The 18,565-nt window shown below is 40.7% G+C and overlaps 1 protein-coding gene across 15 annotated transcripts in view; it reads right to left on the reverse strand.

Moving 5' to 3' along the window:
* The window catches only part of BRSK2 (BR serine/threonine kinase 2), a 378,849-nt gene that overhangs the window by 102,279 nt on the left and 258,005 nt on the right, over positions 1 to 18,565 (reverse strand). For all 15 annotated transcript variants that reach the window (XR_003707305.2, XM_077931510.1, XM_028734495.2 and 12 more), the window contains exons 3-4: positions 16,638 to 16,723; positions 50 to 190 (exon numbers count right to left, since the gene is read on the reverse strand). Coding sequence is in view for 14 of the 15 variants with exons in the window: in XM_077931510.1 (XP_077787636.1) it covers positions 50 to 190; positions 16,638 to 16,723 (227 nt within the window). In the remaining variant the exon portion in view is untranslated. The remainder of the gene's footprint in view (positions 1 to 49; positions 191 to 16,637; positions 16,724 to 18,565) is intronic.

Below are 18,565 nucleotides of genomic sequence, written 5' to 3' on the forward strand. Positions count from 1 at the left end.
TCTTGAAGCTACCACTTGTATGCCATGTACCTTATGCAGCTTTACTCACCAGATTGAATGACTATGACAGAAGTCTAAAGCGGAGATGATTTGTCTGAAAAACTTCCTGGCTTCTTTTGGCGTTAATCTTCCTTTCTTTACAAGATAGTCAAAGAGCTCTCCACCAGACACATGTTCTAGCACCAAATATCTAAAACAAGACAGGAAAAATATATTTGTTTATATTCGATCATGCAGATGTTTTAAACATTCACACCCATGCATAAATAACCAATAGGCAACTTTCTCTAGAGGCAGCAAAGTGAGACAATATGTTAGTGCCCTTCTACGTTTTTAGCTGCAAGTGAATGTCTGGAGTTCTTAGATATCTCTTGGAATATAGGCTTTAAAACAACAAGAACAGATGACTTCATTGCTCCCAGTATCCTTTTTAATTGATCTCCAATGCTTAAAGATACATTCTGCCTAAAAGGACCATGGATAGTGATCTACCTATCGGGCAGTATGTACGGTAACTAAACAGTTCTGCTAGAGCAATGACTTTTAGGTACACAGTGGAACTTTGCTGCACTCTCTTCTCTCTGCCTGCCTCTATACATGCCTAGTACATCTGCCCTGGAGCATTGGGGGAACCCCCATAACTGATTTAGGGGACACATGAGAAAAGGAGAGGGTGTGGAAGTTCCATTACACAGCTAAAACTCTTTGCACAAGCGAAATAATTTAGTTGGATACCGCCCAGTATCTTCTAAAATAACACTGCTGGAATTTATATCAATGCACATTTAAACTCCATATTCAGTGACATGAAGTTCCGATTTGCAACCACATTAGCAGTAAAATTGTTTGCAGACTAAAAAATGATAATGTGACAGCAAATTTCCAACTTTCAGACTTAGAAGTAGGTGACTAATAAAACATTTGCAGTTATTTTGTTTTGTTTTGAGGTGCTCTGAAAAGCATTGATTCTTCTGTAAATTTAGTCCCATCAAAACTGACTTACACAAGAGGCAATTAAGGAAAAGAATAAAGAATTACCAGGATGTTTTTAATATTTGGTGACTGCAAGATTATTATATACAATGTACCATATATACAGATTGTTTTGCTTTTTAATTTTTGAGATTTTCATTTTCATTTATAAGCCACTAGAGTGTGATTTTATCATTGAAAGGCAGGATAAAAATATCCAAATATAGAAAGTATAAATAAATGATTAGATGCAAAATTATCATATGGAAGACAAAGTTCACGAGTGAAGAACAACAAAAGTATTGGGATAGTTCTGACTCAAAAAAATTAACAAGTAATGTGGGAGTTAAAGCATGGTAGAAAATCACTTCTTTTCATGAAATATGGAATGAAGAAGAATCAGGTAAAAGCAAATAATGGAAACTCTTGTGCACTGTCATCCTTTGCATATTTACTTGGAAATATATCCAATCAAACGTACTCTGAAATAAAAATGTATAGGGTACCACGGTGTTTGTTGTGATAACAGATGTTTTTTGCTTATTGGAAATACCTTCATTTGTGTGTTATTGCATGTAAGGATAGTGATGCATTGCAATCAATTTTTTAAAACAGCATTAAAAGGGATAATGGGGCAATTGCTGTTTGATAGAGTTAGCTATCTTGTCTGCCAAGTCTAGTACTTTCTGCTCTGCTAGCAGCTCCCCAGTGTCTGCTATCTTTTGACTACAGATGCTGGAGATCACACCAGGGACCTTATGCATGGTCTAACCTCTAAATTATTCACTTAATTTTAGAACCATCTTTCAGGAAAACATCAAACTGTGATAGATATCAAGAGTGTGTCTCTATCTGCTTAAAGGAACTATGTGATCAGTTTCCCTCACAATCAGATATTGTGAAACCAAAGGTTTGCTATGTGAAGCTAAACCAAGCCAATAGTCCCCACTAGTCAAGTGGGGCTTAGATACATGTGGTGCCAAACAGTTCCCAGATTCCCATGCTGTCATCATGGGAAAGAATTCCTGTCCTGGGTGCACACTACGCAGAAGTGACCCCAGGATCTTTAGTTATAACCCTTTTCTAATAGCATCTATGGTATAAGATGGGCCTAGAATGCCATGCTTGGACAATGTGGTGTTTGATTCATTTTTCTGCTATGAAACTCTGTAGGGAACAGGTTATTGTCCAAGTCTGGATCTAGTGACATCTGGCAAATCTAGTGGTACGTCCAAAATTAGCTTTCTAATTAGGGACTTGGATAACTCATTCCTTCTGCTGTGGACAGCTGATGTTTTGGACAGGGTAAAGCCGTAGGACAAAACTGTATGTAGCTTAAGGTATAATACTAATTTAGATACAACACCATTCATTTATAAAGATGTGCAGACATGCAAACAGATGCCCTCCATTACACAAACTTCAAATGCCCAAGTTCAGAAAATTACAAGTCTAGCATTTTTCTCACCCACAGTAGGAACAGCACAGCAAATTTATTTATTTATCAACTTTCACTTATTAAAAATGCCTCAGTATGCAGCATCAACGTCTCGAATGAAAAGTAAAACAAACTGAGGGGCAGAGATAATTCAGAGGGTTATTTATTTTTGTTCACCACCCAGAAGCGTCAGAGACAGTAATGGAAACAAATGGAGTAAGACATTTTTAAAAGATTGGTGCTCTTGTCTCGTCAGGGGAAGCAAGAGGAGCACAGAGACAATGTATTCTGTGCTAACAGCTCTGCTAACATGAGGAGAGTGGCAGACTTGTTTGTTAAGCAATGCTCAAGGTGCAAGAGCTGATACACAGAGGAGGTTTTCTGTGTAATGCAACATCTCAAATACTCCAGTCCTAAATTACTAGTGCACCAGAGACACTAACAGAAGCTATTCCTTCGCATTCAATCAATTCCCTTCAAGATTGCCTCTACCAGATGGCTTTGATTAAACAGCCTTACTTTAGTACCCAACTCCTGCTCCATGCTCTTGGATTGAATTAAACTCAATCCAACCCTGGAATGGGAATATAAACATATTTACCAAATACTTCTAACTAGAGCTATTAACTACAAGTTTATTATTGTGAACCTAGAAGCTTTCGCAGAGATTGCATGTGCACACATATTTTGATTATCCATTTTACAGATCGGTTCTCAAAGGTGGGAGGTTCCTGCTGGGATTTAGAATCAATTGCCAACATGGCTAATTTTGATTTCCTCCTGCTTTAAGGATTATTCATTACTCTTACTAATCTCGTAGACATTTCTTTGCTGGTCCATCTATCTGTGGGTATTTTTATGTGGAAGTAAGTCCTACCATATTCAATAGGTTAGGATTGCAGCTGCAAATACCTTCCCAGTCAGTATTACATAGACAGATGTTTCTGACTGAAACTACAGGGGCAGAAATTAAATCCACATGACTCTGCTTTTCCATCTTTTTGGGGAAGGAACTGTGTGTTTCCAGAGTTGGAATGGAAGACGACTATCAATTATGTCCACATTTGTTATATTTTAGGCCTTTTCTGCAGTTTCTTGCACATTAAAACATATCCTGCTTACTCACTGTATTTAGGAGCTTGGAAAACAGGTCTCCTGCATCTGAGTCACTGAACAGAAAATAATATGTTTGTCATTTTGGGGCCAACTTGTTCATCCATGTGCAACACATGGAAGGTGACAAATGGGGTGCTGGGCAGGATCTGATATGGTCTCTATCACTAGTAGAGGTGCCAACCTTTGTCCAAAATGGTCCCCCCTCTCACCCCCCCCCAAATCCATTGCAGGCCGTGTGAAGTTCTACACTGCTCTCATGACCCCAGGAATGTTCCTGGCAAGTGGCAATGGAAGTCAGCACACAGGTGATAGCCCTTTCCTACCAGGGTAGTGGCTGCAAGAAAGCAAATGCCGGCCACAGGAAACTCAGACTCAGTGGTGGAGCCAGAACACCTATGAGGCGGGGTGAAGCACCCACTTTAGAAACTGGTGAAAGGGGGGCATTCCAGTGGCCTCAGGTGGATGGGGGCAGGGAGCAACACATTGCCATTTTTCCTCAGGTGGCTAAACGGGACACCCCGCCCCCCTGCTCAGTGGTGCTCATCAACAGCTAGTTGCTTCCTTCCCTAAGTCCAAAGTGCTGACAAAAGAGTTTAAAAGAAGTTGAAGTAAGAAAGGAGGTTATGAGATGAAGAGAAGAAGGATGGGTGGAGAAAATTGAGGGGTATGTGGGAGGGAGCACAAGCAGAAGATAGGGAGAATAGAAAGCAGCAAAGGAAAGAGTTCTGTTTGTCCCACTTTGATTTTGCAATTCCTTGTGACTTTCCTGTAGTTATTTCTATTATGTTATTTGGGGTGGGCTTAAACGAGCAAAATGCACTGTAATGAGGGCTCAAAGCAGCGCTTTTTTTTCTAGAAAAAAGTGCTGGTACTCAACAGCAAGCAGGGGGGGCAGGGCATGGGGGAGGGGTGGCCTGACACCAAGACAGGGCAGTAAGAGTGGGTTAGCTGTGTGATGCCCCCTTGCCTACCCACCCACCTGCCACCCAGATGAAGAAGCCTCCCCACCCAGCTTTCAGAAGGAGGCAGCAGGACTCCAGGACCTTTCAGAGCATTGCACCTCCTCCCCTAAGCTGGACAAATGCTTCCCAGGCTTAGAGAAGGAGCCATGATGCTCTGAAGGGATCCAAACAGTCTCCCACCAACTTCCCCTCAAAAGGGGGCAGCACTGCATACCATTGCGTACCACCAGGGAAAAAAGTGCACTGGCTTAAAGCACCAATAGACCAAGTTATGTCTCTGGGCCCTCACTGAAAGGCAAACGATAGGGTTGGAAGGGAGAGATAAAACCGCATGAGGGGACACTTTGGAGCTTAAAGGGAATGCGATTCAACTGTTCATGGGGAAATAAACAAAGTGCTCAATATGAAGAATGGTTTTATCCTTCAGAGAAAATTGGAACGATTATATGAACCAACCAAGTGATCCTTCAGCAAAAGGGGGGAAAGTTTTATTTATTTGGTTCTTATTTGCTTTGTTGTTTTCCCGTCTGTATCACAGATTCACCTCCTTGCTAATAATAGCTAACAAGCTCCTAACCTCAAATGGCTCCTTTAGGTATCATCACATCAGAGAGACTAGCAGCTGTGATAAGCAGCCAGGCTAGATATTCTGTTTCTGAACATACTGAAACTCTGAGCTGATCTTAAAAGACACAGAAAGCTGTAACAGCAGCACTGCGATGGCTAAATTCTCCACTACAGAATTCTCTGGAAACATCAGGAAGAAAGCAAACTCTAGAACTCTAGGTTCCCAAATTCTACAGTTTCCAGAAAATATTTAGCTACCAGCACAAAACAGAGTATTCTGTATCTACCCATAGACATACTGTACCAGCAAACCTGTATTAGTCTCCCTTTCCTGTTTTCTGGGAGATTCAGGAAACCGCCCCCTTTGCCAAAACAAGATGAACCCAATTATTATTGATGTTGTGGTTGCATGGAGAGGGGCCTGATCTGCCTTAGCTTGGAGCTGGTACTGCAAAATATGAGGATTTTACGGCCCTCAGCCTTCTGCCCTAGCCAGTGCAAATGGCATGGCTTTAGTTACTGCAGGGGATCTGCCAGCGATAGGATTGCTGCATCTATAAAATGTGAAATAAGTACTATTTCAGCAACTTGGGAATGAACCAAACCAGTAACAATTAAAAAAATTTAATCCTGCCCTCTTATGTGCCAGCACTCAGGAGAGTGCTTAGGTTCAGCATCTTACACTGTTTTTTGGCAAAGCAGTGGCCTACTCATTGGGCTGGTTTGCATGCAAGGCAAAACAATGGTTTAGCATTGAACAAATGAGCCTCAGTGCGCCTGAACAAAGCCTCAAGTGCCTCACTCTTCCTCCTCTTCCTGTGCAATTTGGATTCATATTTTGGAATTCCTTTGCCCTTTACCCAATTCAAAGGTTGTCATTATGTATGAATTAAGAATCAGTATTTAAAATAAATTATATTTTGTTTGAAGTGGGGTTGTTTTGCCATTGACTATTTTAAAACGTTTTTCTGGTTCATATGTAACAAGCCACAAATCACAGAAAGTGAACCCTGAATCACAATTTATTTCTCCTCCCAGCTGCACAAAAGGAGAAGAGGGGAGTGAGAGCTGTAGCTGGGCTCTCCGAGGCTCATGCACGTAATGATAATTAATCATGGTTTACTGCTACAAGTGAACCAGGCCTCTAGGTCTGTTCCTATGCACCTGAGTTTACAAGCTCATAAATAGTAATTTGCCGGTTTGCCATAGTGAGTAAGAATTTACTAAAGACAACCAGGCTGAGAAGCTCTAGTTAACTTCTTTTTAACCATCAATATGCCCCAAACATCATATATACCATATTTTTTGCTCTATAAGACTCACTTTTCCCCTCCCAAAAGGTAAGGGGATATGTGTGCACGTCTTATGGAGCGAATGCAGGTTGAGCAGCTATCCCAGAAGCCAGAACACCAAGAGGGATTGCTGCGCAACGATCCCTCTTGCTGTTCTGGCTTCTGGGATTCAGAATATTTTTTTTCTTGTTTTCCTCCTCCCAAAACTAGGTGCATCTTATGGTCTGGTGCGTCTTATAGAGCGAAAAATACAGAGTATATATGAGTAGCTGGGCTGGCTTGTAAACTTTTGTGAGGTGGGGTTGAACTTCTTTTTGGGGGGAGAGTTTGGAAAAAGGGATACAAAGTTTATTATCTATTATCTTTTTTAAAATGAATATGTTAATCTAAATAAAAACACAAACCAAAAAGAAAAAGAAAAGAAAAAGGAGAAGAGAGAGAAATACAGGATAAAAAGATAGAGAAGGGAAGTAGGGAGGGAGGGAGGGAGGAAGTTCTGATTCTTCGTCTGTACATAAATGCTATTCAACTCAGCCACTCCAATATAACACCCAATAAAACCACTTTCTATAAACCAACATCAGGCCTTGCCCCAGTGACAGTAGGTGCCTGGGCATGCTGATGTCACTGTGGGGTGTGCCAACATGGTGCACACACGCTACAAGGTGTGCTGACCTGATGTCAGCACGTCCCTGTGACATGCGTGCACCGTCGAGTGGAATATTGAGGGTCCCAGACCCTTCATAAAAAATTGTAGGCGCCTATGGACAACATTGCCTTCAATCCTCAAACCCAAATGTCATTAGTTAATTTTCTTTTTCACACAAAAAGTCTATGGGAGGTTTCCAATTTTAGTAAATGTTAGCAATGACTTTTCTCTGATTAAATATGTCAGTTTTGCCATCTCAGCTAAGTCCATTGATTTTAACAGCTATTCCTCCATTGTTGGTAATGATTAATCTTTCCATCTTTGTGCATGTAAAAGTGTCACCATTGTAATCATATGTTGAAACAAAGTTCCATATGCTTTTTCTAACTGTATATCCATAAGCCCTAGCAAGAAGAGTTCTGCCTTTAGTTGAAAATTAACCTTCAAAATTAACCATATCAGTGTGCATTTGTATCCTTGGGGGGGAAGGGAGCGAGGCTTTTTTTACATGGTAAAACGTCCCTTCATGTTCTTTAAACTTCTAACACATATTTTTATACATTCTAAATAGCTTCTCAGGAGTAAAATATCAATGAAACATCATTTTATAAAAGTTTACTATTAAAGCATAGTGCAGTGTGTATTTTACCCCTCTGTTCCACATATGTTCTCACTGTTCCATCTGTACTTTATACCCAAAGTTTTTTGCCCATTTAATCATACATTCTTTAACTTGTTCTGCTTACATTCCAAATTCCAGCAGTAATTTATACATTTTCGCAATAACATGTTCATCATTGTGGACTGGGGATGAACAAATAAACATCTGGGTGCATTCACCTTGCTAAGTACTAAGCCAGAGGGCAGGGGTGTATCAAGTATCCTCCGTAGTGTCTAACATCTACATGAAACTGCTGGGTAAGGTAAGCTAGAAATATGGACTGATGCAGCTGTGTACATATAACCTTCAGCCTAGCCTACCTTACAGGGTTGTTGTGAGAGGGGGAGAACCATGCACTATTAGCTCCAGTGGAAGGCTGCCAACTTGTCACATACACGCCAGCTTGTCACACAAAGGGGAGCTTTTGAGTAGTGGTGGGGGTCGCTGATCCAACATTATCACTAGAGGCATGGGTGTCCTCTGTGCCTCAGAGTGGCTTTAATCATTTTAGGGTGATATACCAGCTGTGACCCTACCTAGACAGAGAAGCTTGCCATGGTCTGGCAAGCTCATGTTTGGATTATTGCAACCTGTTGCACATGTGGTTGCCCTCAGTTGACCCCAAATTAGGCTATGAGATTGTTAACTGGGACTGGACAGTCTGAACATTGTACGCCAGTGATTCACCATCTGCATTGTTTGTCAGTCTTTCTCTGGGTCTAAGTTTTTACTTTTACTGTTTTTAACAGCTTGGAACCAGGTCCCAAGGATTTGCCTCCTTGCATAAATACTTACACAAACCTTAAGATCACACTCAGAGGCCATTCTCTGGGTACCCCTTTCAAGTGAAATTCAGCAAGTGGCTACTAGGGAGGGGGCTTTTTTATGTTGGCCACCCCAGGTGTGGAATGCCAAGAGATGCTCACCCTTTTTGTGGTCATTTCCCGGTCCTTAACCTTTTAAAACTTACACACATTTTTAGAATTACACCAGTCTTTATTGATTTTAGTCTCTGAGGCTTGAGTTATATAATTATTTTATTGTTGGTTATTTATATTAAAATTTGATTGATACTTTCCCAGAGGACTTTGTTACTGCCTGCCTTGCTAAATAAGTATACAGAACCAGATTGATCATGGCTGTCTATATATACCTGAGATACAGCAAATGATAGGAAGAAGACCTTTGGGTCAACTCCATTTGCCCTTCCTTAGCTGTTGTCCTATGGCTCCTTTAATCCGTATGCCTTTTACAGTTGCAGAGGCGTAACTTCCAGTAAGGGCTGTGCCAGAAATAAAAAGCAGCCCCATGTTCTCCCCAAATTAATTCCTGGCGCCATATGCAATTAGAAAACAAGAATGACCACAGAGACAAAACTCAGCAGCCAACAGCACCATGACTCCCATGTCTTGAATGAATTCAGTGACCCAAGTCAGAAGCCAAGAACAGTTTTTCCTTCCTCAAAATCCCCAGTATATTTAGACATGAAGTATTCCTTTCTTTTGATGCACCCGGTAATTAGGAAACTCATTATATTTTGCAGCTATAGTTTTGCACAGCCAGTGATCTGGTTAGTTCAGAATGAAGGGGAATCGCAGAAGAGAGTTACAGTGAAACAAAGACCCTTCTACATTTAAATCAGCGTTTTTCTTTGGGGGGAGCAGGAAAGAGAGAAATCCCAGTACGTTTCTACTCAACACAGAGTTTAAAAGTGTCCAGCTCAGACTGTTACAAAATTCTTTCAGGACTTCCCCCCTTGTGCTGCTTTCTATTGATTAAATAATCTCTATTAGATATTAAGCTCCTTGTTATTGGTGCAGCAAATAAATTATTCAAGAGCTATATAAATTCTTATGGCGGGCATGAATTTTTAAACCCTAATTTGGTACTGAGCCAAGACCTCTTCATTTAAAAATTGGGTTCCCCCCTCCCCATTTCCCTCTGGCAGGAAATGAATAGATGCGCTCCTATGATTTTATTTTGTTTTAAGGGGGATCATCTTAACACCCACTGATTATTTGAAGGGATATGTTAAAAACAAAGGTTGCTAAGCATATTTAGGATGAAGCTAAAGAGGTGTGTTTTTATGCTGCCGAACCACTTGAGTCTTTGATTTATTGGGGATGAAAGGCTTTTTTGAATGCTACTTTGCCTGTTATTTATAGTGTGTTGTTGTGCATGCCTAAACACCACCAAATATCCGTATAGGAGTATGCAACCACCCAGAGGGATCTCTAGGCTATGTTGGGCAAGCTGAACACTCCATCAGCCAGTGCCCTTTCCAAAGAAGCAAATTTCCTTCGCTCCAGTGGCCAATTATCAGGGCTCCCCTAGCAATCCTGCAATGTTCCTGACTTTTAGTTTTAAGAATCTCTCTGTGTGTAAGTGTCCAAACTCTGCCTTCTGATGAATTTGTGCTCCTCTTATATTCCATTACCGTACTATGCTTTTGTTGCCCAATATGTTGGTATCCTGATTAATCTCTAAATGGGCTATGGTTTATTCACCACGAGGAGGATTGCAGTAGTGCCCCCCCCCACCCAGTGGCATATAAAACTCCATGTGGCATCTTCTTTTCAGATGACTCTGACTGCTATAAACAGATAACTTGTGGAGAAAAAATAAGGTACTTCTCATGTAAGATTTGTATTTTTGCACATCCTTGTCTAATACAAAGGTATACAAGTGAAATTATTATTCCAATATAAATCCATTTATTTATAACCTTTTTAAATAAATGTATTCCAAATGTCATTATATTGTCCAGACACAATCTTTTTGCATTTTATGCACTTTTTGTTTCCTTTTTTATATTTGATTTCATTTGATTGAAATATTTTCAATAAAAGATAAGGTTGTAGGTTTTTTTATTAAAAAAGTAAGATTTGTATTTTTTGTATTTTTATATTTTAGGTCCCTGATGAAAAATTAGAAATAATTCTTACATTACAAAGATGTGTCCATAGATATTAATGAGGCATTGGCATTTATTTATATGGCATCCCACAATCAGGGGCTGGCACTATGCTGTGGCTCTGCCACTGAGCATGGCACATTGTTCACTCACTTTCCTGCAATGACTCTTCCTGCTTGGAGAACACTGGAAACAATGTGATGTAGAATTGATCTACACATGCAGCAGACCATACCTGTCTGAGTGCAGGTGAGAGATCTCATAGTTTGAATGCTCCATTTAAAAAGCTACATTCACATGGAAAATTAGCATATCATAGGGAAGACTACACCAAACTCTGGCATACTAGTTTTCCATGTGTAGGCAATGCTGTCTTTTTTAAAAAACAAACAAACCAGGAGAGCATTTAACTTGAGATTGACCCAACTGCCATCTGAACCAGATTCCAGGAATCATTCTACTACATGTGTAGGTCACCTCCTAGTCAGCTTGACCTTTCTACATATTAGAAAGAAAACCAGGATTGTAGCACAATGAGTTGTCTCATTAGCTCAGCTAGGCTGCTAAATGTTTAATTCCCCCCGCCCAAATGCATTTTCAGCCTTAAATAAACTGTAGAAAAAGGATTTGATTCATGGCTGCATTAGGAATCTACTCAACCAAAGCCCCCTGTCACAAATTAAATCATAAACCAAAAGTAAAACATGATTTGTGAAATTAACATTTATCGAGGAAATATTCCCCAGCGCTGCATTATGCTTAGTCTTTGGCGTCCAAAATATCAACCATAATTCATAATATGCCTAAGAAACCATGCCACCAGCATTGCCATCAAGGCAAGGAGTTTAATGGAAAAGTGATGCAGTAACCAGGGACTCATATTAGATGGGGATGAGCTGTGCTGTATTTCTTAGTAACATCACCATTCCTCCTTCCATCCTTGAACCATATCATCCCTCCACTGGCACTCCCCTGCATTGTTTAATATTATCCAAATCTCATTGACTGATTGATTATCTTTCCATATTTCCAGTCTTATAAACTTGTTTTAATAATGAGCAATGACATTTAGCACAAAATCAGTATAATTTTCCTTAAATTATCATAATTAATCATAACAGCTAGCTTTTTATACGTTGACAACAACTATTCTTCATCTGAGGATTCAGTTCTCTGAGATACATCTTTTTTAAACCCCATCTTACAGATGGAGCAACTGAGGTTTAGATTGTGATGGATGAACTGCTCAGATCCATACAACTATTCAATGGTGTTGTCAGTTTTAAAGCCATTGAATTTCACAATGCAATTACGATGATAAAATGTGCATTAAAATGCATATGATAGTGAGATAATTTGGAGAAATTGCTTTGCAAAAATGTGTGTATTAGGGGAAATTCCATAAAAAATGTGTATATTAAGAGAAATTCAGACTGAAATGCTGATGAATTTTCATGAGGACTTTTAAATATATTGACAATAATGAACACAAATTGATACAGACATGTGGAGAATTGAACTTAAGACTAGAAAAAACGAGAAACTGAAAAAGGCAGAAATGCACAGATCTACCAAACCCTACTTAAAATGCAGGATTAGGAGTAACTATGTGAGATTAGGCTGTTGTAAAAACAACTTCAGAGTTCACAGGCAATTTAACAATTTACAGATGTGCCGTGAGATGAGGTTTTGTGGATAAGCATGGATATAAGAAATCTTGATTCAAATTTAAGCTCATTTACAAAGCTCATTAGGAAGCCTTGAGAATATCATTACCACTCAGCATAAACTACCTTACAAGGTTGTTGCATACATGCATAAGGTAAGGTAATAAAGAACACTACGGCCGGAAGCTAAACTAAACAGTGTTTCCGTGTGCTCTGGCACTTGTCACGGGATCCCGTTGCACCAGAAGTGGTTTAGTCATGCTGGCCACATGACCCGGAAAGCTGTCTGTGGACAAACACTGGCTCCCTCAGACTGAAGCAAGATGAGCGCCGCACCCCATACTGTAGTTGCCTTTGACTGGACTTAACCGCCCAGGGGTCCTTTACCTTTTTTACCTTTATACATACATAAATAAATACACACACATGATGGGACTTACGTCTGAGTAGACATGCCTAAGCTTGCGCTATAAAACACTATTCTGAACTCTGAGTAGGAAAGGGAAGATACAGATGAAACAAATAACATTTCTGGTCATAAGGGTCTCTGCTTTCACCTCATGCAAACAATAGTATTTTCTACCTTTTCAGTGCTGTACTTCAAAATGATCAGTCCAGTTTTAAAGTAAAGGTAAAGGTAAAGGTACCCCTGCCCGTACGGGCAGTCGTGTCCGACTCTAGGGTTGTGCGCCCATCTCACTCAAGAGGCCGGGGGCCAGCGCTGTCCGAAGACACTTCCGGGTCACGTGGCCAGCGTGACAAGCTGCATCTGGCGAGCCAGCGCAGCACACGGAAACACCGTTTACCTTCCCGTTAGTAAGCGGTCCCTATTTATCTACTTGCACTTTGACGTGCTTTCGAACTGCTAGGTTGGCAGGCGCTGGGACCGAGCAACGGGAGCGCACCCCACCGTGGGGATTCAAACCGCCGACCTGACGATCGGCAAGTCCTAGGCGCTGAGGTTTTACCCACAGCGCCACCCGCGTCCCTTAGTTTTAAAGTAGCTATGTGGTAATCATATAAAGATAAATGTAACTTCATTGACCTTTTAAGATATGGGTTTGGGAGGAACACAATTATATGACACTGATTCCTGATTGTGACTTAAGGTGGTGGGTTTTTTTTGGGGGGGGGGGTTGGTGTTTTGTTTTGTTTTGTTTTTTGTGCAACCACCCACCACTCCCCTAGGCCTAAATTACTCATTCTTAGAACAATTAGTTTCCTACAGGAGAAACCATAATGATTTCAAAATAGTAAATTATTATGCACAGGTAGGAATTATGTACAATTGTGCATTGTAGTCGGTGACAAAATAATAATAATGGCCATCGCTTTACTGACTACTGCGCACACATCTCTCTCTCTCTCTCTCTCTCTCTCTGTGTGTGTGTGTGTGTGTGTGTGTGTGTTTTATATGTGCGGTCTGTGTACACACACACCCTCAAGGGGGAGGGAGGGAGGGAAGGGGGGGGGGGGGGAGAAAGACTAAGAGTGACAAAAAATTGCTGGTAGCCACAGATCACTGCCGAAGAGAATTTCTCACACCAAAATAAATTACAACCACTTCTACTAAACCACACCTTGAACTGTTGGCACAATCTTATTGGATAAAAATCCATTGTTCCAGTTGTATGGTCCACATGGGATTATTACATCCATGCAACACTCTTTTCTTGGTTCACCAATTATTATACCCTTACAGAGATGTGACATTAAAAGGGCTACCTCCAGCAAAGCTTTAATAAAAAAAGACCCCTTTGCTTGCAATACAGTTAGAAATTGGGGAAAAAACACCATTTAGTTTCCTCATATGCTTTCTCTTTCTCGTTTAAAAATAATTGCCCCTCCCTGCAATACACAAGTGAGTGAAGATTAATATGGCATGTCTGTCTGGCAAGAAATTCAATATTTTGGGCTTCTTTCTAATAAACTCTGAGAAACTCTGTCCATGGTTCAGACTTACTGGCTCACTGTGAAAATGCTCTAGACAAGCTATATTAATTATTCGTGCAAAGACAGCAGAACAGAGTTGCTGGTTTATTTGGTACAAGCAAACCCATCCCCTCAAAAAAACCTTCAGTATTTCAACTGACTATGGGATTTTAATTGCACTTCAAAAAAAGAGACATAATCAAATTCAAAAAGATTTAAATGACAAAGTGCTTTATTAAACTGATTGGTTGCAAGATCTTCTAGACTTGATGTTGGGCAACCCAAGTTCAAAGTCTAGTGCAGGCAGACTCAATGAGTGGTCTTGAAAAGTCACACACTGGTTTGGTTCTGGTAATAATCTAAATTGTGGTTTAGATAACCGATGGGCAACCTGTGGTTCCAGGGCTGCATATAGCTCCTGACCTCATTTTATGCCCCTCCCGACACCTATTGAAGCCCTATACATCCATCCTCTAAAAGTTCCTTCCTTCCTGTTCGCTTCCTCTTATTTTTTCCTGGCTTTTACAATTGCTCCCTCTCCACTCTTTATGCAACACAGGAGTCTAATATGGACCACTGAGTTATGGCTCTGTATGTAGTTTTAGAACAATCAGAAGGGGCAGTATTTTATTTGATAAAAAATCATGGCTTTTTAAATAAAAAACCACAATTTTCTTTTATATAGCTTCAAGAAAAAACATTTTTAAGCCACCAGTCTGAGAACAAATTGGAAGGATACATACACACAGAGGAACATCTGTTGATATAGCCACAGTATGTGTATAGCACACTAAAGTCCAAAAAGAATCATTTTCACTTGCTTTCCAGAACAGCAGCTATGTATATTGGTCTGTTGTACTAAAAGAAGAAAAAAACCTCTGTACACTCCCTGCAGAGTAACCCCATCAAACCTAAGGAAGCTTATTTCCCCTAATCTAAATCTAATATGTGGCAGCCAAAATAAAAATTGAAGAAGGGTAAACTTTTTGATTTATATATATATATATATTGATTCCATATTAGTTAATCTGGACCACCTTTGTGGCTCCATCTATCTTTAATTCTGTCCCTGTCCATTCCTGGAATGAGGGAATGTGAACAGAAAGGTTATCTACCCCTGGTTTGATGATTATGAATGAGTTGTGCCCAGCTTGAACACTCCCTTTCCTTTTCCTTCTCATAGAACATAAGAAGCTGCCTAATACAGAGTCAGATCATTGGTCCATCTACTGTACCTCAGCACTGTCAACAGAGAGCAGTCCTCCAGAGTTTTGAATAGGAGACAAATTCTCAGAACCTAGAGCTTTCTGCATACAAATTAGGTGGTCTGCCACTGAGGTATGGCTCGCTCCTACTCTGTACTACCATCCAGGGCCAAATTTAGGTTTGATGAGACCCTAAGCTACTGAAGGTAATAGGGCCCTTTATATGTCCAGCTGTCCTTCGCCAACAAAAAATTGTCACTGTTTTTTTGTGTTGAATATATGCTATATGGTAATTTATGATGGACCTAATAGGTATCTAAAGCCATTTGACCATTACAAAATATGTATTTTATCAAAGTAATTGTTGAACTGAAATACAATTAAGAAGAAGTATATTAACAGTGAAATACAATTAAGAAGAAGTATATTAACAGTGAAATACAATTAAGAAGAAGTATATTTTGGGGGGCCCTCAAGAGAGTGGGGCCCTAAGCTATAGCCTGTTTAGCTTATATGTAAATCAGGCACTGCTACCATCAACCCTGGTACCAACAAGCTACGTTACTTCCTCTACTCATATATATTGCCAGCAATGTCCCCAGATCAGTAAGCAACTTTGGCAGTGATAATCATTATCTCCTATACACAAATGCTTTTAGAGGAATACCTGCTGGATTTGTATCACTTTTTATGCTAAAAAACATGCTGGAGAAACGGTCCAGAACCACATCATAGTACAAATACCAGTTCTACACATCCACTTAAAGGTAAAGGGACTCCTGACCATTAGGTCCAGTCATGAACGACTCTGGGATTGCGGTGCTCATCTCACTTTATTGGCCGAGAGAGCCGGCGTACAGCTTCCGGGTCATGTGGCCAGCATGACTAAGCCACTTCTGGCAAACCAGAGCAGCGCATGGAAACGCCGTTTACCTTCCCGCCAGAACGGTACCTATTTATCTACTTGCACTTTGACATGCTTTCGAACTGCTAGGTTGGCAGGATCAGGGACCAAGCAACGGGAGCTCACCCCGTCACGGGGATTCGAACCACCGACCTTCTGACCAGCAAGCCCTAGGATCTGTGGTTTAGACCACAGCACCACCCACGTCCCTTGTTGAGAAAGCATAAAAATGAAATTATTGTGGTTTGTGCACCTGTTGTGTACAGTCTTATTTAGTGAGCTACATCCCATGTTAACAGATACTTAATGCATTCCCCACACACCCATCCCACCCCCTTGACAAATGAATAATACCTACAAATATTTTTTATTTTCATAAACATCGTGCAGCTTTAAAACGTGCGGGTGTTCTATCAACTTCAGGATGGCTATTTCCCGCTCCACCTGAAAGAGAAAAGCAAAACACAAGGAATTGTCAGAATCTGTGTCTTAAGACTACATTAAGAATCTGTACTACTACGTGTCTTCAGTTATTACCCACTGCCATCCCTTAAGTACCACTGACTTTCCCCGGTGTAGTTACCACACAGAAAACAAAGTAAAAATTCAGGAAATGGCAGGGCATAGAAATAATAATGTATGCTTAGTAATAATGAATAAACACATTATTAACAACAGTATTGTTATTAACTTCCACAGCACTAGGACACACCTTGCTGGGGCATTTGCTTGTGTGCAGGCATCTCAGAAGGGCCTACCATGGCTGACACCTTGCCTGCTCCTCCAGTGCCCACTACTACTTCCCTTTCTCCGCTGGCTGTGGCCCTCTACCCACCAGTCTCCCTGTCGTGTTTGTGAGTGAGCTAGCTTCCCTGTTGGTGGTCCTCTAAGACCATGAGCCAAGGGTGTGTGTGCTCATGTCCCTGGCCCATTGCAGCGATTGTAAGTCCACTCACAAGCTCAAGGGAGAATCTGGGGGATGCTCCAAGCTCTTGTGGGCTTACTCAGCAGCAGTCCTGAAATGAGTTGGGGAGCTGAGCAGCTGCTCGGTTTCTCCAGCCCATTACGGTGCTGCCGCCAGGTAAGCTCACCTGCCTCCCGCAAAAAATCTGAAGCCAGGCCTGCTTCTCAGATATGCAAAGTTTACACAAACAAATTATTTCTAGAGGGGTTGCCAGGTCATCTGTTGCAGCGAAAGCAACAAAGAGTTTTGTGACACCTTAAAAACTACAAATTTATTGTGGCAAAAGATTTCATGGGTTAGTGTTCCCACTTCATGTACATGAAGTGCTATCCTTAGTGGGCACTTACATGCACATAGATGCAGAGAAACCAACAGCAACTTTAAGTAATAAAAAATACAAGCCTACAGCAACCTTCTCATGTTTATGAAGATAACTACCCCCCCCTTAAATAAGCTAAAAGTGGTATTCAGAAATCCTAAAGTAAAACTCTATCTCTCCCAGACTTTCCCCTCTCTCCTTTCACCATGTGCCTCCCCAAATCTGGTATAGAGCATTGGGAAAACCTCAGTGCACAGGAGGAGGAGAAATTGGGCAATCTCCTTACTGCTGCATTGAATACAATTTCTGAAGTCTTATGGATGAGGAATGCCTCCAAGTGAGCTCATTTATTAAACAGCCTCCATTCATTTAATAATACTGAAATTTCTTTCATATGGTATCCAAAGCTTCAAAGTCTGATGTGTAAATTCTGAGGAAAACCCAACTATATCATGCTAGAACTATTTTGATACCTTCTTACATTCGGAATAGAGGAAAAATGGAGGCAGATTTGCTAATCTCCTCTGCTGAACCAGAAGCCTTAATTAATTGCGCACATGAAATTAGCAAATACCTGTTTTACTTTGTTTCACTAAGTGTCACTATGGGTGAATTTACAGGTCATGAACAACAGATTGGCAGGTACACTTATGTAATAACAAACTATTAATGCCCTAATTACATGGCCCAATGAATTGAGAGGGAATTCTAGAGGGACTGAGCACCTGGCTCTCAAGAAGCAGAATGATACAACTCCAGAAGGAATCCACTCTGAACTAAGTTTAGAAGCTGCTGCTGGTGGTACTATTATAGCTGCTGCATCCTGGCATGTTGTGTCATAACTTCCTGTGGATGGGCCATTGGCATGGGTCTGGAAAGAGTCAAAAAGGCTCTGGCACACTTTCCCAATGGCCAAAATTAGAAAAGCAGGAAAGCTGGTACAACGATTGCCTGGCTCTAGACCCCAGTATAGATTTCCCCATTCTACCTGCCATGGTTAGGA

This window comes from Podarcis muralis, chromosome 1, assembly GCF_964188315.1.
Source record: "Podarcis muralis chromosome 1, rPodMur119.hap1.1, whole genome shotgun sequence".
NCBI lineage: Eukaryota > Metazoa > Chordata > Lepidosauria > Squamata > Lacertidae > Podarcis > Podarcis muralis.